The sequence below is a fragment of the Lathyrus oleraceus genome, chromosome 5 (genome assembly GCF_024323335.1).
Source record: "Lathyrus oleraceus cultivar Zhongwan6 chromosome 5, CAAS_Psat_ZW6_1.0, whole genome shotgun sequence".
Classification (NCBI taxonomy): Eukaryota; Viridiplantae; Streptophyta; class Magnoliopsida; order Fabales; family Fabaceae; genus Lathyrus; species Lathyrus oleraceus.
In genome coordinates, this window is record NC_066583.1 from 158,021,708 (window position 1) to 158,048,123 (window position 26,416).

The 26,416-nt window shown below is 35.3% G+C and overlaps 1 protein-coding gene across 1 annotated transcript; it reads left to right on the top strand.

Annotated features, from left to right (window-relative positions):
- Window positions 1–9,068: 9,068 nt before the first annotated feature.
- On the top strand, window positions 9,069–10,043 carry LOC127080046 (citrate-binding protein). The gene is made up of 2 exons (XM_051020379.1): window positions 9,069–9,383; window positions 9,488–10,043. The coding sequence occupies exons 1-2, from the start codon at window positions 9,117–9,119 to the stop codon at window positions 9,866–9,868; spliced, it is 648 nt and encodes a 215-aa protein (XP_050876336.1). The 5' UTR covers window positions 9,069–9,116; the 3' UTR covers window positions 9,869–10,043.
- The last annotated feature ends 16,373 nt before the right edge of the window (window positions 10,044–26,416 follow it).

Consider the following 26,416-nt stretch of genomic DNA (forward strand, 5'->3'; position numbering starts at 1 on the left):
CTCGATTGGGTAACTGACCACGAATGTATTTCCCTACCTGACACGACTCACAATATAAATTAGATACCTTCGATAAATTTGGCACAAAATTATGTAGTTTGGAAAGACTGGGATGACCTAACTGAGCATGGGTAGTGAGTGGATAATCTCTGGCTGAGCATGTCTGAGATGACACTGAGAGGTAATAAAGGCCTTAAGACTCATATCCGACACTAACCATCCGTCCCAAACTACGATCCTGTAAGGTAATATTATTGTTAGTGAAGGTGACACTACAATCAAGAGAGTGAGTTAAACAACTGACTGAAAGTAAACTAAATGGACAATTAGGTACATAGAGGACAAAAGTAACATAGAGAGAAGGTAGAATTTGAATAGTACCAATCCTTTCAGATCGAGTTTGATATCCATTGGCAGAAGTTATAATAGGTAATAAACCGGATGTAGAGAGGGAAGATAAAATATTTTTACTATCGGTAACATGATCAGACGCACCAGAATCAAGGACCCAAGGTCCAAGAGAAGATGATTGAGAGATACAAGCAGATGAATTACCAGTGTGTGCTACCGAAGCAGTAGAATCTAAGTTCTGATAATCATGATACCACCTGAGGAAATCATTGTAGTTTGGATTAAAGTTATGAGGATTAGCCATGAGTATCAGATCTGAAACAGTTGCCCTATGGAGAGAGGAGCGGTGGGAAAAGTGTCGGGATCGACCGTCGGACGTGCTATCATGTGCGGAGGTTTCTGCTGGTGAAAAATGGGGAACAACTTGATCAGAAGAGGCGCTTCTGCTGGTAGGTTACCTGAGAATTTTGAAAAGTGAGAGGCAAATCAGAGTGATGACACAGTTTATAAAAAAAAATTCTCACCGGAAGACAGTGGGTCAACCGGGTAAAGCACGACGAAAAAAGTATTGCCTCCTAGCAGACTCTAGATACCATATTGAAATACAAGAGACTAAGAGACATTTGAATAAAATGTGTGTTTTGTTTCAGAAACAGAGAGCTTCTTCATGACATTAAATCAGGTGTAATCCGGAACGAAAGAGAAATAGTGGAATACTGACGATGGCGACGGTGGTGGTGATTGTGACAATAGACGATGAAGTTGGATTTAAAAGATTTTGTTAATGGTATGATATTTCCGACAACATGTTTATCCATTTTTTATATTTTAAATAATATTTACTTTTTTTTTATAAACAACAACCAAATTTATTTGTAGTAAGTTATTGTTGGGCTTGAGTCTAGTATCAATAATAAAGAGTATCAATAATAAAGAGGTTCTTTTCTCTTATGGTTTTTGGGGATAAATAATGGGCCATTTTATTTTTTAATCTATTTATGGGTTTAATAATCCATCTACGGAAGTCTTTTAGGGTTTCTCTGATGTTGTTTATCATCTCCCTAATGTGAGACTTATTGTCTCCTTTGGTTCGCGGTGTTATACCTCACTTCTTTCTATCTTCCATATTCTTTCTCTTCCCATCTTTGTTTGTATATATTTCATAGATCAAATTAACTAGTTTTTGCAGTTTGTTCTAATATTAACTATCAGGGATTTTGCATGTTTCTCGCAGCTGTATCCGTGTTAAGAAAAGCTTAAGCTTTTGATGCCTCCACATTTCTATATCCTCCATGATTTCATGTAATCGTAGTTAGGTTTCGCCGTTATCATTTCCAAACTAAGCTCCGGTGTTTTTCTCTCCGTCAACGACCAAGTTAGCATCCGTGTTTATTTTTATCTTCATCATTTCCTAGGTATGATTAGTGTGTATGTTATCCCTTGGATTCTCATTTATTTTCGTTATTTGAGCTTCCTGTTTTTCTTCCTTACCATCACTTTTATGTTCTATTTTTGATCCCCCACATCGGCGACTCTACTCACCTTGACAACTGATGTTTGTCTGAAAAGGATTCATATTCTTGTTGTTCTGATCCTCTTTAAGGTAATCTCTATAATTGATTTGGCCTTTCCTCTCTTATCTTATTACACTTATTATGACATTTACCACTATGGTTATTTGAAGTACCAATCCAATTTTGACACCAATTTTGGGCCAGGGTTTTGGGATTATCCATATCCCCTTGATATTATTACCAGTCTTCTCCCCTCCTCCCTGTTACTCTTAGAAATATTCTCGAATATGATTCCCTTATTGATATTTTTGTTTATTTTCCAGTTCTGTTCAAGAAGCGGAACATCCACATTCCTAACACCATTGTCTTGTTTCCCTTTCGAAGTTTCTATAATATATGTCATTTACACCAACGATCTTCATCCAACCAATTATTTTGAGAAGCTTGCATGTTCTGATTGTTGCTTAAAGTTCTAACATTTAAGAACATAAATTTATCATTGTCATTAAGGTAAGCATTCATATTCCCTTTGCCTTTATTCTTTAGGGGAAATTATGATTGAGATTCTTCTGACTAGTATTTATTTTTTCCCTTCTTATGATTAATGCCATGGTTCTTCTGCCTGCGAGTTTTCCTATTCTCAGTCTTCCAAATTAGATCCTTCATCTGATAAGGATGCTTATTCGTGAGGTCAACTTCTTATGATTCCATTGTAATTCTTTTAACATTGTTGTTGATTTTTGTTATTATGGCACTGTAAGTTTTACTTAGATAATCTGAGTAGTTTGACACCTCAATGCTAGGAAAGGTAAAATCTTCAAAGATAACCCTATTCCTAGCTCACCAAATGCAATATAGGGTGTTCATAACCCTCAAATTAATGTCCTTGTCCTTCTGAGCTATATTTTCCCATATCCAACTTTGAATGTTGACCCTCATAGACTTATTAAAATTAATATTAAGTATAGTACCAAACCACATTGTTCGACTTAAGACTTCACACACGAGAGGGGGGTGAATTGCGTGGTTCAGAAATAATTGATTATGAAAAACTTTGCGGAGTAAAATCAAAGTTTAAAAACATTTTAAATATTTAGCAGCGGAAAAATAATTTGTAGAAAATAAATAGTAGAAAATAAAGACTTAAGGGAAAGAGATGAATACCACGATGTATATAAGTTTGGTCAAATAAGAAAACAACCTAATCCTCTCCATAAGAATTGATCTTGAGAGTATCCAATAAATGTTGAGAGATTTTAGTAGGAAAGACTCATAAACCCCCTTACACAAGGAACTATGGTTAACCTCTAACCAAATAATACAAGACTTGGAATATGATAGTTCGAGTCTTATCTTCCAAACAGTGAATCGAGGCGGTTAGTCCTTTCACCACAAATGAGGACCTTGGAGTGGATAGTCTTCAATTTCCTTAAACCTTGCAAGCTTTTACACTTGATGAGCTTACGAACCTTAAACCCTTATTTTATACGGGATGACAAATAACCTATGAGATTTTAATTCCGGGTTAATCTCAAACTTACCAAGCTTTTAATATCGGGATGAACTTGAATCTTATCTTGGTTTTATACCGAGCTGACCAATAACCTAATGAAAGATTTTATACGGACTGAACTATCGAACCTAAAGGGAGATTGAATCACACAACCCCCATACCAAAGCTTTTAACGAGTTTAGCTTCTAACCCAAACAACCCCCTAAATTGATGATATTCAACCAAGGTGTATACAAAATATTCCCTGGGTGAATTTACAATTCTAGTCACAAAGTGACTTTTCTTGCAAAGGCACTATGACTAAAATACTAGTGAGAGAAAATAAATTATATATAAAAAAGGTAGGAAATTAGAAGGTTCCATACAATCGATTGTAAGTATAAAAAAGGTAGGAAATTTTATATAGTTGTTGCACATCATTAAGGAGTTATCCTAATCATTTAAGACTTAATTTTGAATTGAGCTAATCGATTAGATAAAAGTTCTAATCAATTAGATAAGTCAAAAATTTTCCTATAACTATTTTGACAGTTCTCAATTCAGTTGGCACAACTTCAAGATATTTTTGAAGATGTCTTCTTAAAGAAAAAAACAGTTTGAAAATATATTTTAGTGTGTTTGTGCTTTAGCCATGCGCTTTTACGATAAAGCCCTTATGCTTTACAATTTGTTCACTCACTACTAAATTAGGAGGGTCCTTAGCATTTCAAGACTTTGCCAGATGCTTTCTGTTTGGTAGACACTTGCTTGAGTAACTTGAGATGAGGCTTTAGTTACATTCCATTTGATTGCCATCACCAGATAGTCAAGTCCATCAACCATAATACTTATGTTTTCATCTTTATCCACTTAACAGTTTATGCTTGAGTTTTCATCATCAAAATTTGATGTCCTTGTTAAAAGCATATCACTTGCAAAATAAGGTTCCATAACCTTGTTAGACCAATTGCATTTCATGAATATGTGGTATAGAGTTTCCTCATGGGGCGGAAAATGGGGCCATAAACCCTTTTCTTTATGAGTTCATTGTGCACGGGGATATCATTAGAGAGAATTCTCCAAACAAAATACAAAATTATGGGCTGAACTTTGATACTCTAGAATTTTTCCTCACTTTTTCTATCTTTTTGTTGTTAGAAGATTTAGGTTTTCCTTTGTTCTCCAAGGTATTGATTCAATGATACCCAGTCTTCATCGTGTAGTTTCCTTTGGGATCAACCATCCACATTATCATATCTTTCTCTTCATGGTTTCCTATAGGAATTATAGAATTATTTCCATAAGGAATGAAATTCTTTTAAATGAAAGGTAGGTTGCAGTTAAGACACCCTAAATCAAGTATGTCCATAACCCAAAACACATTGGAATCTAATGGTTTATAAGTTAGGATTTTAAAACATCCTTGGTAGGATATCCAAGGATCCTCTCACACTTTTGTTGTTTTACCATTCCATATTCTCCAACAACAACCTTTAAGAAGGTCATCGTTAGTTTTAAAGATACTTTCCAATATGTTGTTGTCTCACTGCTTACCACCATCTTTAAAAGTAGAAGTGTTATGATAATATTTTGCTTTTAGACATTTTTGGAGGATGGAATTGTTAATTATGATTATTCTCCAAACCTGCTTTTCAAGAAGGGCATTATTGGAAGAGCTCATGCTCCTAAACCCCAAGCCCTATTTCTCTTTACTTTGGAAAATATTCTGCCATTTCGTCCAACATATTCCTCTAGTATTATTATTGTGATCATACCAATAGGATCTCATGATCCTTTAAATCTAATCACATAGAGTCTTGGACAATTTGAAAACACTAATAACATAATTTGGGATAGTCTGAATGATAGTTTTGATCAACACTGCCCTTCCACCATAAGATAAATATTTTTGTTTCCACCCAGTTATCCTCTTCTTGATCCTGTCTAATATAAATTGAAATTCCTTCCTCTTAGATCTTCCCAATTGAATGGGAAGACCCAAGTAAGAAACCAACTTATTTGTCCTTTGAATAGACATCCACTTGCATATATGGTATTTAGTTTACTCCTTTACTTTGCCATTAAAAATCATGGTAGATTTTTGATAATTTATCAGTTGGCCTGAAGCTCTTTTGTAATCTCTAAAGATCTTGTAAGGTTCCTCGACTTCCAGTTCATTTTCAATACAAAAAACCAAACTGTCATCTACAAAAAAAAGGTGAGTGATGGTTGGGGCTTTCCTAGCAATAGCCAATCCATAAATAGACCATTTCTCTTGGTTTTTTATAAGTTGCTCAAAAAGAACCTCAACACAAAGGATAAACAAATACGGGGAGATGAGGTCTCCTTGCCTAATGCCTCTACTAGGTCTGAAGTAATTAGTAAGAGAGCCATTGATAAGGATAAAGTAGGAAACAATGGAAACACATTTCATGATAGTTTTAATCATATTATTGGAAAATCCCATGATGTTAAGAGTGTTCTCTATAAAGTTCCACTCAAGCCTATCATAAGTCGTTTACATATCAAACTTCATTCCCATATATCCTTTTTTTACACTAGAACTTTTATTAAGAGTATGTAAGGATTCATAAGCCATAATTATGTTGTCAATTATGAGCCTTCTAGGGACAAAAGCATTCTAGAAAGGCTGAATTATGTTGTTGAACATATGTTTAATTCTAGGTTTCATATCTTTTTTAGTCATGTATCTTAATCTTGGGGTTCATTTTGATCCCTTAACTTTAAAAAGGTCCATAATGGAACCTTAACTCTTCAAAAATTATTATGTAAGTCCTTTTCATCTAATTAGCAAACAATTTGGGATCGATTTTTGAGTTTTTCTGTCACTAATAAGACAAAAAGACTAATATGGAACGTTTCGAAAAGTTAAGGGACCAATATGGACCTTTTTTAAGTTAATGGACCAAAATGAACCCTGAGGTTAAGATACACGACCAAAAATGAAATTAAGCCTTAATTTTATTAGCAATAACCTTAGTGATGATCTTGAGATTAGAGCGGATGTTAGGTTTACTAACCTTAGGTATAAGACAAATAAAAGTATCATTGAGTTTAGACACATTATCATCGTTGTTTAGAATGTTTAAAGCTAATTCAGTAACATGTTCCCTAACTATGTCCCAATAGCTCAGGTAGAAACAAGCAGGGAGTCCATCGGAACCTAGAGAGGCTGATCATTTCATTTGGTTGATAACCTCTATAATCTCATTTACATTGAACTGTCTTTGCAAGTTTTCCTTCATGGCATGATCAATTCTATTACTAACCACACTATAGATGTTATTGCTATGTTGGTATCTATTGGAAGTGAAAATGTTCTTGAAGTAAGAAATAATTTTTTTTGCTATGTCCTGCTCATCATTGTAGTCTCTGCCATCACTACTCAAAATCTGACGAATATAGATGTTTGCCCTTCTCTAACTAGCTTTTAAATGAAAATATCTAGTATTTTCATCCCCCCTCTTTGATACATTCACTCTTGAATCTTTGATTCCACCAAACCTCTTCAAGATTGAGGGTATTTTCCACTTCATCTTATTAATACTTCATAATTATATATGTTTTCAATTTATAAATGTGCTTCTTCTCATTTAATAATATGAAAAATATTCTATTAGAATAATGAGAAAGTATATGATCGCAAATGTATCATTATATAAATGAACAAGAAGTTATATATTAATTATATCTTTCAAAGTTTAAAGTGCACAACATCAAAGTTATTTGTTTTTTAATCTATAGACAACAGTTTTTATGTGTTGCTTATTAAACACCATAGTCTTTTCCTTTGTTTTAGTCATAGTTATACGTGTGTTTTGTAAATGGAATTATAGATTAAGCTACGATTTGCATATGTTGCTTATTAATAACCGTTTCCTTTTCACATGTTTCAGGGAAGGTTACTTTATGTTGCTACTTAAAAACCGCGGCTTAAAATTTCAACTAAAACCGTGGACTTTTGATATTTAAGGCGACAATGTTCAAATTTCGCGGGTAGAAATAAAGAAAATGCCCTCTAAAGGAATAGGCAACGGCCGTTTATTCCATGCATGCAAAACTATCCCATAAAGCTTTAGGCTAAAATTATTACACTTTAGGCCGCAATTTTCCATTGTTTCCAAAAGTCATCTTTGTTGTAGTGGCGGTGTCATAATTCTATTCATAAACCAGAAATGGATGTAATTGGTGAACTGAACCTTTTCAACATGTGATGCTGATCTATGTTACGGTGACATAAAAGGGATCTGCATGTTTAGTACTCAAACGCCAAAGTCAGTTCTAGATTCAAGACAAATATCATGAGAAGTGGAGATCCGAGAATGTACCTTGTTTCTTGTGTGGACTGACTTTATACTTTTAGGTCGAGTGAAGTGAATTTGAGATGAATTGGATCCTAGATATTTAAACCTTTGGTCAGCTGCCGCATGACAATCTTTAACAATGATGATTACATTTCCTCATGAGAAATATTTAAGAATCATTGATCTATAAACGAAGTGGTAATTTCAAAATTAGAACTTTGATGATAGCGTCCAACTTATTAATATTAGTTTTTATCAATTTAATTAAGATTTGTGGACAATTTAAAAATACTTTAAGTGATAAGAAAAAGTTTTTTAAAAAATAAAGGTTTAAATAATCGGTTGATATCGGTAACTTGACATCTTTTTGTTTTGCATTCTTATATATATATATATATATATATATATATATATATATATATATATATATATATATATATATATATATATATATATATATATTGGATAAAATCTTTAAATAATTTTTAATTTCATTTGATTTTATTCTCGAAAAATAAATTTTGTAGAAAAATTTGTAGGTGTAACAATTTTTTTCTTCAAATTTTAACTTTAAGAATTAAAATCAAATTTAATATTTATAGATTAATTAAAAAAAACACAGACAAAAGAAACACAAAAACTTTCATAAATTAATTTATTATAAAAGCCGGAATAAATATATAGCGCAACGAAGTACTTAAAAGTACAAAAGAAAAAGTTAACAAATAAAATGATAAAGCACGATGAGAAAATAATTATTCATGGAAATAAAAATAAATTAGGTTTTAGAATAAGTGTCCTAAAAGTAAAAGACATGCTTAAAAATATTTTTTGAAAATTGAATAATAAATGTCAATTGAATCTGATTTAAATTGAGAATCGACCAATTTGTCTTGGTTGATTTCAAGCTCATTTAAACCACAAGTTGATTCAATAGAATTGAATTGTAGTAGGTTCAACTAGCTTTTATTATTATATCTATATTTTTTATCATTATAAATTATTTAAACATATTCTGTATTCTATTTATAAGAAAATCTCAAACCTTTTAAAATGTATTTGTTATTTAAATATTTCTTTACACTCATTAAACTTTAAAAAATAAATATTAGTAGGTTTATTTAATTTCATACATGTATATTTGTAAAAATATTTAAAAAATTATAATTTTCATGTTTTTTTAATATCTCTAAAATAATTAAAATTCCCAGTAAAACTGGAAGAAGAATTCATAGAAATCTATGAGTTTTCTTCAAATTTTAATAAAAATTAAAATCTAATAAAAAATTCAAGATTTAAAAAATTTATAAAAAAAATGCAAGAAAGAAAAACAAAAACAAGTAAATATCTATTTGATATCACACCGTCTATGTTTAAAAATTGTATATATATATATATACCCCTAGTTACAACCAGTATCTTCCACCTAAACCCATGACAATGTTACCAAGTCTGCACCTCATCCTTCTCCCATTAATCATCTATCAAACCACCTCCTTTGCCTCTGCGGTTGATCCCACACAAGGTTTCACCCAACTTCCATTAGACAACTCAAACTTCCAAATTCAAAAGCCTTACGACGTCTCAGTAAACCAACGTTACGCCTTTACAAATGGAGTCCACAAATTCTGGATATACCCTACAGACAAGCCTTTCATGTCTGGCAGTAACACACAACCACGAACAGAGATTCGAATCACTGTAAGCAAAAACTCCATCTCACCAAATATACCGTTTTTTTGTTGTTGTTTTGTTTATATATTCCAAGTTACATTCATCACTTCACTTTGTATTTCTGTTTCCAGGGATACGATTATACATCTGGTATATGGCAGTTTGAAGGGTATGGTTATGTTCCAAGTGGCACAAGCGGGGTTTGTATTATGCAAGTGTTTGGTGGAAGTTCTACTGCGACAACGTCACAGCTTAGAGTATATGATGGTTCGTTAACTTATTATAGATCTCCTGTTTTGTCTGCAAATATCTATAATAGGTGGTTCAGAGTGAATGCTATTCATGATGTTGGTGCTAACAATGTTAAGATATATATTGATGGGGATCTTAAGTATAATGGAGATGGTCGTGGAGCTGGTACTCACTACTTCAAGATTGGGGTTTATGTACAGAATGATCCTTCCGGTTACATGGAGTCTCGTTGGAGGGATATGAAGGTTTTTAAGAAATAGTGTGTTTTTGTGTTTGGTTTTAATTAGTACTGAGTAAAATGAAATAAGACACGGTAATGGAAACTAAATAAGGATTTGTTTCATGTTGTCTGTGTTGCAGATATAAGGAAATACTCTTGTATTGTTAAGTATTATAGCACTGAAATGATAATAATAAGAGTTATGTTTAAGAGTACTGAGAGTGACTAAAAAAGAACCGGGAATTAGTGATTAAAACCAGTTCTTTATTCACGTAATTGATGCAATAATTGGTGGGGTGTATGTGAATTGTGATCATGAATAATGGAATTGAACGAAAGCTATAGTTTGAGTTAAGCAGCCAGGTTTTTTTGACACTAGAAATGTGACTTTTTTTCATAGAAAACTTGAAAGTTGAAACCGTCATTTTCAAGTTTCTTGGTTTTTGATGGGTATTAATGAGTGTCTTGAGACTACTTGAAAATTATTTTGTAGTCTTCTTTCTAAGCGGTTGTTTATGTGGAGTCATAATAAGTACAGCCGTTTGGAGGACAGGTAGTCCTGCTTAACTCAATTATTAATTCGATCTCCATTTTTTCTATCCCTTTTAAAAAATGTCTGTTAGGGAGAAAAGAGAGTCTAAGATGCTTGATTTAATGGTATGATGTCGGTAAGTCTAAGGGGAGAGGTGAGTTGGGTGTTTCGGAATCTTCGTCCGGTGAATCTAGCTATATTAGGTAAATGGCAACGGAAGCCGGTCTTTGCCGAACCGTGGCGTGATATTCTTTCTCTTGAGTATGAGACTCATGTTGTCTCCTCCTTCAGAGGTAGTCTAGTTTTTGAGCTTCTTATACCTATTGAAAATATGTCTTTTTAGGTTCTAAGCATAATGTTTTCTTTGATTGGTTTGTGGATGATCTACACAGTAAAATGGGGTTAAGCTCCTCACTTCTCTTTCAGAGGATCCCTGGATGGGGATCTCCCCTCTTATGGATAGATTCCCTACGTTTTATCGTATCACAAGTCAAGTAGAGATGAAGGTGAGGGATATCTGTCTTTCGGTTAATGGAGTCAAACCTTTAGTGGAGACGAGTCCTTTTTATTTGGGAGCAAGGATTGGTTTCTAACCTCCTTTTCGCGGCAAATGAATCTCTTATCATATAACATAAGAGGGAGTGGAATTTCAGCTAAACTGAATTCTATTAGGAGTTTGATTATTTCAGAGAAGATTGATATTTGCATGCTGCAAGAAACTAAGATCTTAATCGGGGAAGATACATTGGTCAAATCTCTATGGAGTAATAAGGAAGCGCATTGGTCGGAAAAAAGGCTAGCAGTAGATCTTGTGGAACGTTAACGGTGCGGAATTTGGATCTTGTTCAAGCATCTATTTGTTTCGAAGGCAAATGTTTCATTAGAGTCCTCTTAAGCTAGAAAGGTCCACCTATCTTCCTAGTGAATGTTTACTATTATTGATGTAGATCATCCAAAAATAAAATGTGGGCAAATCTTCTAAAGCTTAAAGTTAGTTTCCCAATCGAGGAGTGATGTGCGTGGCGAAATTTCGACGCCATCAAAAGAAAGAATGAAAGGAAAGGTCAGAGGGCTCAAAAAAACAACTTGGAACTTGGAATTAGCGAAATTTGTGGATTTTATTGATGAAATGGACTTCGTGGATCTTCCGGCAGTGCTAAATAAGTTCACCTGATTTAATGCAGCCAAGAATTCCATCAGCAGGCTGGACCATTTCCTCATCTCCGAAAGGCTTGTAAAAAAATGGAATCTTAGAGGACAAGTGATTGGAAAGAGAGAATTTTCGGACCACATCCTATTATGATCAAAGTGAGTAATCTTAACTAGGGGCTCAAGCTTTTCAAGTTTTTCTCAGCATGGCTTGACCACCCATATTTTCTTAAATTCGTTGATCGTATTTGGTCCTCTACTTCAATAAAAGACAATAAGTGGTTTATTTTCAAAGAAAAGCTTAAGTTTCTGAAAAACAAACTTTGAGTTTAGAATATGGAGGTTTTCGGGAAGAATGTCATAGGTTTGAATGATGCAATTGAGGATCTAAATAAACTAGATCAAGTAGCAATATATGATGGAATTGCTTAGGATTCTAATTTGGATGCAAAAAGGCTTGAGGCCCAAAACCAGGTCTGGCGAAACCTCAGGTGCAAGAACTCCATGATCATGCAAAAATCAAGGTGCACGTGGTTGCAAGATGGGGATAGTAATTCCAAATTATTCTTCTCCTTCATGAAGTCCCGTTTTAGAAGGAACGATTTATCCGTCCTAAACTCTGGAAGTAATCTTATTGAGGACCCTAACGATATTAAAACTTTGGTTATTAAACATTTCCAAGATTGGTTCAAAGAACCTCATCGTTTGCACCTAAATCTTGACGGTGTGGATTTTGGCACCTTAACTCATGAGGATGGTGTGGATTTAGAGATATATTTTTCACTGCAAGAATTGAAAGATGTGGTTTGAAGCTCAGAGGGGGGAAAAGGACCTGGCCTGAACGGATTTGGATTATAATTCTATAAGGCTTATTAGAGTTTCATCAAAGAAGATTTATTTGCTTGTGTCAATGAATTCTTCAATTACAGTCATTTTCCCAAAGCTTTTGTTTCTTCCTTCTTAACTTTGATTTCGAAGAAAGCGAATCCTCAAAACTTCAACAATTTTCGACCGATTTCCTTAATTAATAGTATCTACAAAATCATCTCGAAGTTGTTGGCTGTCAGGTTCAAGAAGTTCATTCGTAAGATCATATCTCACAATCAAACTACTTTTCTTGAGAATATGTACATGTTATATGGTGTTTTTCTTGTGAATGAATTGATCGATTATGCAAGAAGGCATAACAAAGACACATTCTTTTTCAAAGTTGATTTGGAAAAGGCTTTTGACTCAATTACTTAGGAGTACTTGGTTTATCTTCTCAAGCGTATGAAGTTTGGTTCCAAATGGATTAGCTGGATTAGTGCATGCACCACTAACAAATTACTTTCGATCTTGATCAATGGAAGCCCCTCAATGGAGTTTAAGGTGGAATGGGGGTTGCTCCAAGGTGGCCCATTGTAGCCATTCATTTTCATCATTGCTCCAGAGGGAATTGCAGGTCTTTTGAGAAATGCTCATTCCTCATCCTACTTCTCTCAGTTCTTAGTTGATGATAACTTGGGTTATGATTTGTTACAATACGCTGATAATACTATCATCATGAGCAAAGCTTGTTGGGAAAAAATATGGACCAACGAGGAGGTACTTAGAGGATTACAATTGGTATCAGGTTTGCACATTAATTTCCACAAAAGGAAGATCTTAGGTTTCAACGTTAATTCGATCTTTTTGCAAGTTGCATCTGCTTTCTTGCACATGCTATAAATCTGTTTCCTTTTTCTGTACTTCGTATCCCTATATGTGCTAATCCTCATAGGTTTTCCATGAGGGATCCTATTCTCGTTAAGCTTTATAACAAGTTGTCTTTGTGGAAAAGAAAGAATGTCTCCTTGGGTGATAGAGTAACCCTTATAAATATCGTCTTGAACTCAATACCTCTATTCTTTTCGATTAATAAAGCACCAAAATGGGTCATCAATGAGATAATCAGAATTCAATGTGAGTTCCTTTGGTGTGGGGTGTGTTGCGGTGGAAATAGGATAGCAAACTATTAATTAGCTTGAATCACAATTCTTAATTCACAACCGCTCTTTGATTTATCCGAAGGAAAAAGTCAAAAGAGGAAAAACCTATTCTTGCATCGTAAGCACAATGCGGGGAGATACCTAGGTAAGGGGTTGGTTAAGCTTAGGGAAGATACTAGCACCCTAAACTTCTGTAGTACTCTACAGGAACCTTTTGTTTATTGTATGTCTTTTTATTTTTATTATCTGTTTGGAATATGTATTGAGCTAAAGGATAGAGTGACCTAAAAGAGACCTAAGGGTTAGTCCTAAGTTTACTCGGCAAGACGTCGCATCTTGTGCCTACATATCCTAACGGGGATGGAATCAGAGTAATTGCAGTTCCCCTCGTAAGGGAGGTTAGAAACGTCTTGAATGTGGTCAAGGTTTCAATGGGGAATAAACATATCTTAAGGACACGCTTACGGGGAGTGCGGAGACTCCAATATCTACGTTGAATTTGTTAATTAAAATTAGGGTTGAAATTATTAGGGATTCCACGGCGGGAAGCCCTACAACAGAGTACGACGACTCTTTGACCTAAAGCTAGGGTAAAGGGCATTTGGGTCCGCGGCGGGACGCCTAAGCTGATTAGGGTTTTGAAACATTCAAAGGGTAAGGCTATTGACTCGGTGGTCAAACGGCTAGACCTAATTCCTTCGGAAGGGAAAATAACGGTAAAACATGCAAACATGGCAAAATATTATATGGCAGAAATAAAGTGCTGAAAGTAAAGAAAGCTGTCACGACGATCATTCGCGTAAATTACAAATCCCAAAAAAATGCAAAATAAAATAAACCGCGACCATGGCCTCGCGTGAATTACATCCATGGAACAAAATAAACTGAATAAATATTAATCGGAATTTAAGCATGATCTGAGGAGAAACACAGAGAACATTAGTGAAAAGTTAGACAAAAATCAACGGCAAAAATGAAACTGCTAAATTGAAAGAGAAAAATACAATTTTTGAATTTTGTTATGGTTTTATTATTATTTTAAGGAAAAACCCATGTCATATTTTTAATTATTTTACAAAAAAAAAAAAGATCTATTTTAATTTTAATTTTTGCATTTTAACGATAAGAAAGAAAATTATTTTTTATTTGGAAAAAGAGCTAATTCTTAATTTAAAACAAGGATTTCTAACAAGTGGACCTTTTATCCTCACCATTAATCTAACTTTAACCAACGACTCATATTGCTAATGAAACATTTTTTAAAAGCTAGTAAATTAATAATAATAACTACAGGTTATTGTTAAAACATGTTAATGGTATAAGGATATTTTTTACTATAAATTACTAAAACAAATTAGTTACAATAAACCTATATAAAAATCTACAAACTACTTGAGGAATCCCAGTTATTAAACCCCTACTAATTTTCCAATATTAATATTTTAAACAAATAGCGTTTATTATAATAAAACAATGAGTAAAACAAAAGAAAAGTGGAAGATAGTGAAAGACAGTAAAACAGAAACAGATTAAAAGGCTAGGTTGTCTTGGTTAGGGTTTGACAATCCTTTTTCCTCTTCTTCACTTCCTGCATGTGTGCATCGCAGCCATGGACGCTTTTCCGAAAGCTTCTTTCCCCTTCTTTTTCATTGATGCATGCTCCTATTTCTTCTTCAATTCACTATACCTAAACACGAAACATAAAGAAATCATCCGGAAATTAGTAATGACCGAAAATCTATACCTGTTGATGGTGAAGAGCGGCCGGTGATGAGAACTTTCTAAGGCCTCTGGCTGCGGCTTCGACGGTGACGGTTCGATGGCTTTCCTTTGCTGGGTTTTGCGCCGTTTCCGTTCGGATCCTCTTCTCTTTCGTGTGGTGATGATAATGAACTCAGAAGAGTTTCTGAGCCTTCACTCCTACTTGCGTCGTCGGATCGTTATTCTCAAGGTTTGCTTCTTTTTCTTTCTCCGTTTAGGATCCGAGGTGATGATGAAGGAGCGGAGGCTCCTCTGAACCTCTGTTGTTGTTGAGCCGTTGCGGCGAGTTCTTCTCTTCGATCCCCCCTTTTTTGAAGAACCATGTGAAACTCTTATACTTTCGTTTGATGGGCTTGGACGATTTTGCGATGCCGTTGCGAACTTAACGCCTCTTCTCAGGAGATATATTGGTGCTGAGTTTGACAGGATCTTGTGTGGTTTTCTAAAGTTTTTTTAGATTTGCTTGCGTTGGTTTGAACTCTTGCTGGAATGTTGTTGCTTTTTTTTCGGAAAAATAATATTGCTTGGATTGTTGAACGGATCCAGTGGATTTGAAAACTTGTTAATTAAACCGGTTCGATGGACTGGCTTTCTGAACTGTTTTTCTGAACCGGTTTCTGAATTGGTTTTGTTTGAACTATTTCAGCTTGTTGGACTTTTTGTTGGAATTGTGTTTTTTCCTCGGACGATTGGAGTTAAGGTCCCATTTGGGGCAAACCGTCCTCCTGAGAAAAATCACTTCTCAAACCGGCTTTTCAAATAAGCTCTTTTCTGTATAATCTCTTTTTGGCCAAGCAATCTCAAAATGCCATTTTCCTCTTCATCTTTCGGTGCCTTTCGATAAGAACAAACATCTGCCCTGTTCTGGCCGAGGTCGCGAACCGGACCCCCGATGATGATATCTCTGAGGGTGTCAAATTAACCGATTCAAATTACTTGTTTTGCTCATTTTGCAGGTTTGAAGAGATGTCAGAAAAGTCGGAGAATCGGAGCGAATAGAAATCGGACAGTTTAGTAACTTAGGAATTTTATGATTCTTTTTGTAGAAAATGTACTTTATTATTTTTGTAATTTTATGTATTATTATTTTTGTGTAAAGAATTAATAAAAATTCCTTATTTTGTGGAAAATTATTATTATGATTATGCAAAACAAAATGAAAACCACTGCATATGCTGTTTGTTTAAAATTGGAAATAGAATTAAAATAAAACTATGAAATAAAGTTATATTTTTTTTTAAAAATGAAGTTATCTAAAATGAAATGAAAACTTAAAACGGGATTAGTTATTTTAAAATGAAATAAACTTAAAATGAGATGATCTATTTTTTTAAAATGAAATGAAATATAAAATAGAATTAAATAAAATTAATTTAAAATAAAATGACGGTACAATGCAATATGGTTATCCGACTAGCTTCGCTTCCGACACCATTTCCGATTAAAATCTCCCAACCAGATCAAACAAACCAAAGTTCCTGATTACAGCTCAAAATTCAAACTTGACGGCCGGCTGTGAACAAATGACCGTTTTGCCCTTCATAAGCTAAAGAGCGCACCACGCGATATTTCCTGCAAAAATTGTTGGTGCAAAGGTAGAATGAATGGAAATATTCTATTAAGAGAATGACGGCTACAAAACATGATAAAAGTTACAATGATTGTCACCCTATTTATAAGCTAAAACTAGGGTTACTAGAATAGGATAAAATACTAAAATACCCTCTAACAAACTTAGGGGCTAAGAAAATAGTACAACTAATAAATATGAATTACTTCTAATACCATCCCTTAATTCATATTCCATCAAAACTTGTAACACCAATTCCATCCCTTAATCTGAGAAATTGATCAGTCTTGATAGCTTTCGTCAGAACATCTGCCAACTGTTTCTGAGTGCTGCAGTGTACAACTTCTAACACTCCGCTCTGAACTTGATGTCTCAGAAAATGATACTTGGTCTCAATGTGCTTGCTTCTCCCATGCAACACTGGGTTTCTGGCAAGATTGATTGCAGACTTGTTGTCAATCATCAGCTTCAGAGGTTTGTTTACTTTAATCTTCAGATCCTGCAATAGATTCAGAATCCACACAGCTTGGCATGCAGTAACAGCACCTGCAATGTATTCAGCTTCACAAGTTGACAACGCCACAACAGGTTGCTTCTTGGAACACCAAGAAATGGGACCTCCCAGAAATTTGAATAAGTACCCAGATGTACTTCTTCTGTCAACTCTGTCTCCACACCAATCAGAATCTGAATAACTCAGAAGTTCTGACTCATCCTTTCTTCCAGAAGAAAATAATACTCCATACTTCAGAGTTCCCTTGATATACCTCAGAATCCTGACAGCAGCTTGATAATGGGACCACTTAGGTTTACTCATGAACCTACTAACCATCCCAACTGAATAGCAAATATCAGGTCTGGTATTGCACAAATACCTCAGAGAACCAACCAACTGTTTGAAGGTTGTAGCGTCCACATCCTTTCCATCAGAGTCAGAATCCAGTTTCTGATTTGTATCAGAAGGTGTGACAGCAATTTTACAATTCTTCAAATTAAATCTCTTCAGAAGTTCTAATTCATACTTGAGCTGATGCAAAATAATACCTTTCTTAGAATATCTGAACTCCATCCCTAGAAAGTATGTCATTTTGCCTAGATCAGTCATTTCGAATTCATTCATCAGAACTTTCTTGAACTTGGCTATCTCCTGTTCAGAACTTCCAGTCAGCAGTATATCATCAACATATAAACATACCAGAGTCATATTTCCTTCAGAAGTATGCTGAACATAGACACCGTACTCCATCTCACATTTCTGGAAGCCTTGCTTCTTGAAAAATGAATCAATCTTCTGATTCCAAGCTCTAGGCGCTTGTTTCAATCCATATAGAGCTTTGTATAATCTGTACACCATCCCTTCCTGATTCTTTTTCAAAAATCCAGGAGGTTGTGACACGTAAACTTCTTCTTCTAATGGACCGTTCAGAAATGCAGATTTTACATCTAAATGCATCAGAGGCCAATTCCTGTTAGCAGCTATTGCAATCACCATTCTGATTGTTTCATGTCTTGCTACAGGTGCAAACACTTCAGAGTAATCCAGCCCAGGTTTCTGTAGAAATCCTCTGGCTACCAACCTTGCTTTATGTTTGCCAATTGAACCATCTGGCTTTAACTTCTGCTTGAAAACCCATCTGACGCTGATGGCTTTCTTGTCTTTTGGAAGTTCTGTCAGCTTCCAAGTCTTGTTTCTCTCTATAGCATCAAGTTCTTCTTTCATGGCCTTCAACCAGAGCTTCTGCTTAAGAGCCTCTTCTGTACTTATGGGTTCAGAGTCTACTAACATGGCACACTGAATAACTTCTCCTTCAGAGTCTACTTCAGTGTCTTGCAGCATGTCAAATTCTGCATATCTTCTGGGGATGTTTCTGATTCTTTGTGGTCTCTGAACTTGTTCAGAGTCTTGAGCTTCAGAGTTTCTAACTTCAGATGGTTGACTTCCTCCAGAGCTTTGATCATCTTCAGGGTCTGGCATATTTCCAGAGTCTGAATTGCCACCAGAATCTGGATTACCATCAGAGTCTGGGTCATCAGAGTCTGGGTCATCAGAGTCACCTTCATCTTCTGAGTCTTCTCCAGAGTCAGAATCACTATCAGAATCAGAATCAACGACAGAGTTTACTCCAACTTCAGAAATTCTTAATTCTGACCTTTCTTCAGAAGTTCTAACATCAGAATCAGATTGAGACTTATCCCAATTCCAAACTTCTGATTCCTTCACAATCACATCTCTGCTGAATTCAATTTTATTGGTTTCTGGACAATAGAGCTTGTATGCACCTGTACTGTGGTACCCTATCAGAATCATCACTTTGCTTCTATCATCCAGCTTCTGTCTTCTGGCTTCTGGAACATGTTTATAGCAAACAGAACCAAACACCTTCAGATGACTAACACTTTGCTTATCTCCAGTCCACTTCTGCATTGGAACTATTTCCTTCAACTTCTTCGTAGGACATCGGTTGAGTACATACGTTGCAGTGGCAACAACTTCTCCCCAAAGCTTCTGAGGAAGTTTCTTCTCCTTTAGCATGCTTCTCACCATATCAAGCAAAGTGCGGTTTCTTCTTTCAGCAAGACCATTGTGTTGAGGGGTATAAGGAGCAGTAACCTCATGCTCAATTCCATTCTCCTCACAGAACTTCTGGAACTCTTTGGAGTTATACTCACCTCTACCGTCAGTTCTAAGAATCTTCAACTTCTGACCACTCTGATTCTCAGCCTTCATTCTGAACTTCTTGAATTCATCAAACACTTCGTGTTTAAACTTAATAAGGGATACCCATGTCATTCTTGTGAATTCATCAACAAATAACACAAAGTATTTATTCCCTCCAATCGATGCTACTGGAAATGGACCACACACATCAGAATGTACAACTCCCAAGCCATGTTTTGCTCTTGGAGCAGTTTCTGACGCAAATGGCAATCGTGGTTGTTTTCCTTCCATGCAAACTTTGCATGACTTTTCAGGCTTCTTAATTGCAGGAATTCCATGTACCAACTTCTTTGAGTTCAGATGTTTTAAGCTTCTGAAATTCAAATGACCAAATCTTCTGTGCCACAACTCACTCTCCTTCTCAGCACTTGTTGCACTAAGACATTCTGAGTTTGCAGTTCTGACATTCACCTTGAATGTTCTATTCCTTCCCTGTTCTGACTCCATAATCAACTTCTGATTGCAGTCATACAGCTTCAGAAGATTGTCCTTCATGGTAACTGAAAAACCTTTCTCAATTAATTGTCCCACACTCATCAGATTGCTTCTGATGCCAGGTACATACCACACGTTCTGAATCAATGTTGTTTTCCCATTGTTCAGAATCACTCTGACATTTCCCATACCTTCTGCATTAAGATATTTGTCATCAGCACATCTGATCTTTGTCCTCTTTTCAGAGTCAAAGTCAACCAGCCATTTCTTGTTTCCAGTAAGATGATTTGAACAGCCAGTATCCATATACCACCAGTCTATCAGATCCATATCATCAGATTCAGAGGCCATCAATAGCACAGATTCGTCATCAGAACTTCTGGCTATATTTGCTTCTTCTGATTTTCTCTCCTTGTTTGACCAACAGTCTCTAGCAAAGTGACCAAACTTCTTACAACAGTAACATTGAATCTTCTTCTTGTCATACTTCTCTTTTCCCTTCTGAGCATTCTTTTGTCTATCAGAGGTTGAGCTTTCTGACTTCTGACCACCATCAGATCTTCTCCTGGCTTCTGACTGCTTCTGATACCTCCTATCAGAAGTTGCTTTCAGAGCCTGCTGCTCTACTTCCCTTTCAGAAGTTCTCTCAGTCAAACGCAACTCTTGCGCTTCTAGACTGCTTTGCAGCTCTTCAATTCTCATGGTGCTCAGATCTTTGGAATGTTCTATTGCTACCACAATGTAATCAAATTGAGAGGTAAGTGATCTCAATACCTTCTCCATGATTGTTTCTTCAGAAAGAGTTTCTCCACACGCTTTCATCTCATTAGTGATCAGAATCACTCTAGAGATGTATTCAGAAACTTTCTCATTATTCTTCATGTTGAGATTCTCATATTGCTTTCTCAGGGACTGAAGCTTCACCTTCTTCACTGATGCGTCACCACCATAACATCTAACCAGTGTATCCCACGCAGCCTTTGCTGTCGTTGAATCTGCAATCTTCTCAAACACATTTACATCAACACATTGATGAATGAAGAACAATGCTTTCTGATCCTTCTTCCTTACTTCCTTCTGCGCGTTTTTCTGTTCATCCGTCGCATCTGTTGCTACCGGAATATAACCATCCGTGACAAGATCTAGAACATCTTGAGCACCGAACAGTACACGCATTTGGATCATCCAACGATTCCAGTTTTTACCGTCAAATACTGGAAGTTTGGTGTTCATGTTGCCGTTTTCGTTCATCTTTCTACCTTGCACAGTACACTCAGATTTCTCACACAGTGTTTCCCAACCCACAGAATTAAAATTCTGATCAGATTTTGTTCAAGATTCAACACGAATCTGAGAATCAAAATCAAACACACAAGACCTCACGTTCACTCGTGTTTCCCGTGTTTCCCAATGAATCCGAACCGGAGCTCTAGATACCAATTGTTGGTGCAAAGGTAGAATGAATGGAAATATTCTATTAAGAGAATGACGGCTACAAAACATGATAAAAGTTACAATGATTGTCACCCTATTTATAAGCTAAAACTAGGGTTACTAGAATAGGATAAAATACTAAAATACCCTCTAACAAACTTAGGGGCTAAGAAAATAGTACAACTAATAAATATGAATTACTTCTAATAAAAATCAACCAACTATAAGAACTTGTTAGTAACTAGTTAAATGCAAAAATGTAACAGAATGCGAGATGATTCGACTAATCTTAGGGCAAAATTTGGGGTATTACAGGGTGGAAAATAAGAAACATATCAATTGGGTTTATTGGGCCTCCATCTGTAAGCCAAAGTTAGAAGGAGGTTTCAAAATCAAGAACTGCGAGCTTTTCAATTTGACATTGCTTGGGAAATGGGCTTGGCGAATTCTTTTTGAGCAAAATTCTATTTGGCATCCGTTGTTACAATTCAGGTATGGAGATATAAAAGCTTTTGTGTTGGATCACTCTTGGAATCTTAGCTGCAAAAACACTCCTTATGGTGACGAGACCTCAGGCAATATATTGGTTTAGTCGAGGAGGAATTTGGTTGGTTCGATAACAATATTTCTTGCAAATTGGGAAGTAAAAATGAAATTTACTTTTGGAAGAAGAAGTGGTGTGGGGACATTCCTTTCAAGCTCCTTTTCTCGGACCCTTTAAAAGTAGTTCAAGCCCCCAAATGAAAAATAAATGAAGTAGGTTCCTAGCTACAGGGAAAGTGGGTCCGAAAGTTTTGTCACTTTGTAGGTTTAAATGTTGTTTTTGTAGGAAGGGAGTACATGGAGCTCGTTGATATTCTAGTTAACATAACTCCAATTTATGACTCAGCTGATGCATTTGTGTGGTGGCGAGACGCCCATGGGCTCTTTGTTAAATCAGCCTATGCAACTCTAGTAAATATCTATGTTGACGGTCTCCCTTTAGAAGAGAACAAAGATAAAGCGTTTAAACTGTTGTGGTCCTCTAACATACCTAGCAATATTCAAGCCTTCGTCTGGAGATTGATCCTCAACTGGATGCAAACAAGGGATGAATTGTCAAAGCGTTAAGTGTTATTGGGGTAACATGATCTTGTGTGTCTGCTGTGTTTGGGGCTTGAGGAATCACACCTTCACCTCTTTCTCCTATTTTTAGGTTCTTTCTCAGTTTAGCTCACTAATTTAAGATGGATTAATATGTCTATGGTATCTTGCAATGACTCTCTGGTGGACCATATGCTCGGTTTTAACGCCTAGGTGAAAGGAAGGAATGCCAAGAAATTCAAGCTTTTATTTTGGATGTCTACCATGTGGTCAATTTGGCTCATGAGGAATGGAAACTTGTCAAAAGAGGAGCACAAAGGTGCAAATGATATTGTTCTACTTTCTAAAACTCTATCGTGAAATTAGTTAGGTGCTAGATCCTTAGGGCCTTTGGACATTGATAAGAATGCATGATTTTCTTTCCGTTACCTACTTTTGTTTTGTAATTGATTTTTAATCGACTCGTTTTTGGCGGGTTCAACCTTGTTCCTCGTCTTGTATTTAAATTAAGCACCCCCAATTTTCTTTGTTTAGAAGAAAAAAAGTAAAATCATATAAAAATCTATTAACTAATAACGTTGATTTTTTTGTTGTTATTTTACCTTTGTCATATATAAAGTTTGAACTTTGTATTTAAAATTACATAATGATCAAATATAAAATATTTAATTATTAAATAATTAAAAAAGTCATACGAATATTGTATATGTAATTAAAATTTGAACTTCAAACACATTTCAATATGATAAAGTAGATCAAATATTTTTGTTTTAATATCTAATTAAAAAGTTGTCTTTTTTAGTCATATAATGGAGTGCAAAAGAGTTGATTACTTCAACACCCTGGTGATATACATAAATAAAATGAAAAGTTACAAAAATAAAATGGTATCTTATAAAATCCTTATAATGAGTAAATCAATGGTCATTTTATAAAATAAAATATATAAAATATTAATAAAATTATTAATGAGATTTAATATTTGTTTAGTTCATATAGAAAAGTCTCAGTCACCGTCATATTCAAATCTTCTGTTGCATAGAAATGGGAAAAGAAAAAGAAAAAAATTAGAATTGTGTGGTTTTGGAGATAACCTTGTGAGAAGGTAAATGAAATCAACTAAAGCTATGTGATAGCGATTGTTTTGACAAACAAGTGTCATTTCTGCACTTGTTTGGAATGGATTATTGAGGGATCGAAATCCTTAAGGTGAGGAAAATTTCTTTTTATTTTGCTAGTACTTAAGAATGAAGGGTTGAATATGGTCATTTACATCGATAGTTAAAAGTATCATTCAGATTTTCTTTAAATAACCATTTTTTAAAATTTAAATATTAAAATAATCTATTTTTTAAATTAATTACCGAAATAACCACCTTTTATTATTGACGCGTTAGTTGAACTGACACATCTAACTAACATTCAAAGGAGGTGTCCAAACCATTGGCGCATGCATGCAGCCAAACATGTGAATGCACAAGATGCATTGACGCATGCATATAGGCATGTGAGTGTGCACCACATGCATTGGCGCATGCATGTGCCATGTGTGTGGCGTCTAGGGCAACGACGCATGCATGTGTGCTGATCTATAAATACAATGCGTATCTCCCATAATTTTTCACACAACTTCTTATCCTCCTTCCATTTTTCTTCCATTTTCCTTCAATTTTCTTTTCTTTAAAATGTCTGAATATTCATATATTCACAAGAGAAATGCCGATTTAATCTTTTCAGCAATGCAACCTCCGATAATGATTCGACTTTGGAATACAGAAACGTTCGAACGTCTTAATAGGACCTTGAACCGTTGGTTAGATGGAGAAATTGCAGAGAGTGAAAGGATCAGAAGAGTTCAATGGTTTGATACCACATTCAAACAAAATGGAGAAGTTCGTGTATGGGTGAATATTAAGACTAATATAGATGTTTACAGGATGATGTATACTAATTACAAAATTCTTTTGATGGTTATAATAGCATATTTATGTTGTTGTAATCACATATTTATGTTGTTTATGTGTTGTATTTGTTAGTGATGGTATTTTATTTGTTGTAGTTTGTTGTGTTGTTGTTTAAGTGTTGCTTATGTGTTGTATGTGTTGTATTTGTTTGTGATGGTATTTTCTCACAAAGTTATCAGATGAAATGAATGTTGTTTTTAATATAAAGCAAAAGAGTTACAATTAAAATTATCTTGTTATGCTTGTTCCAACACTGGGACAGTTAATACGATTATGACCGGGCTGACGACATGAATTACATAATCTAACCATTTTGTTCGCCGTATCCATTTCGGTTCGAATATAGGTACTGTTTGGGCGGCCCTTTTTCTTTCTTCGCATTATTTCATTATGCCAGAGAATGTCCCCTTGATATGCATGTCAGTAATCCTCTTTTTCTACCACTAAAAAGATAATTTTGTAAACATTGCAAAGGCTTATGACTTTGTAAACGTCAGATAGTAAGTAGAATAAATCCCGTCGAACCTTTGAACATGCCGTTATGACATGGGAGCAAGGCATACGAAAGGCTTGGAACTTTCCGCAACCGCACCAACCTCTATCTAGTTTCACTCTATAGTGTCCCCTCGATATTGTTGGTGTAAGCCCTAGAGGCCAATACTTTTGGTACTTGTATCGAATTATTTAAGGCTTTTTCTTTATTATGGTTGTTTAATAAAGTCCCTAGAATAGCTAGTCCGTTTAATGTATCAAGTATGACTTAATCATGAGATCACATTAAACATAAGGACACTATTCTTAAAGTATCCATAGTCGAGCTTTATTGTGAAGTGGAATAACATTAAAGCATTAAGACTATTATGTTTGTAGACTGATGATCACATCTCATGGATCATGGATAAAGAGTTATCAAATCTTAAACATAGGTATGAATATTAAGAGTAATATTCATACCGGATTGACCCGCTGTGAGAATACTATATAAAAAGTTATGCAAAGTGTCATAAGTTATTCTCATGGTGATAATAGTGTATACCACTCTTCGACCTGAAACCACTGTGGACCCTAGATGTAGAGTCGAGTGCTTTGTTGTTGATCCAACGTTGTCCGTAACTGGATAACCATAAAGACAATTGATGGGTACTCCACAAAGCATGCTGAGGGACATGAGTGTCCTAGATGGAATTTGCCCATCCTGCGTAACAGGATAAATGTCTATGGGCCCAATATTGAACTGGACAAGGATGACACGGTCTATATCTTGTGTTCAATATAGACATAAGGGCAAAGGGGTAATTATACACCTAATTATTATCACAGAAGGACTTGTCAGATCACATGACATTTTCGTGACTTGGGTAGCAATGATGTGTTGCTAGATACTGCTCACTATTTATTATGTTAAATGCGTGATTTACTATAATTGCCAACGTCGCGAAAACCTACAGGGTCACACACAAAGGACGGATTGATGAGAGATAGAGTAACTAAGGAACATCGTAAGGTACAATGTACTTAAGTAGAATACGAAATATGGTAAGGTACCAAATACTTAAGTGATTTTGGCATATTATGAGATATGGGCCAAAATACACTTAAGTGGGCTTTTTAGCTTGAAGCCCACACAAGTGGTTCTATAAATAGAACCCTTGGGTAGAAGCATTGTCACTCAGACTCAACTCAAGTGAAGACTTGGAATTTCGTTTCCCTCTCTCTCTCTCTCTCACTCAAAGCCTTCATTCGTACCAGCTAGCACTGAGATTGAAGGAACCCGTTCATGTGGACTGAGTAGAGACGTTGTCATCGTTCAATGTTCGTGATCGCTCCGTGGATTTGTATCCAAGATTTTGATCGTTACAAGAGATCTGCACCAAAGGTTTGAATCGCCATAAGAGGTAACGATTCTATCACTGATCATGCCCATTCGTAAGGATCACTAAATGGAGAAATTTTTAAATTCCGTTGCGCCTT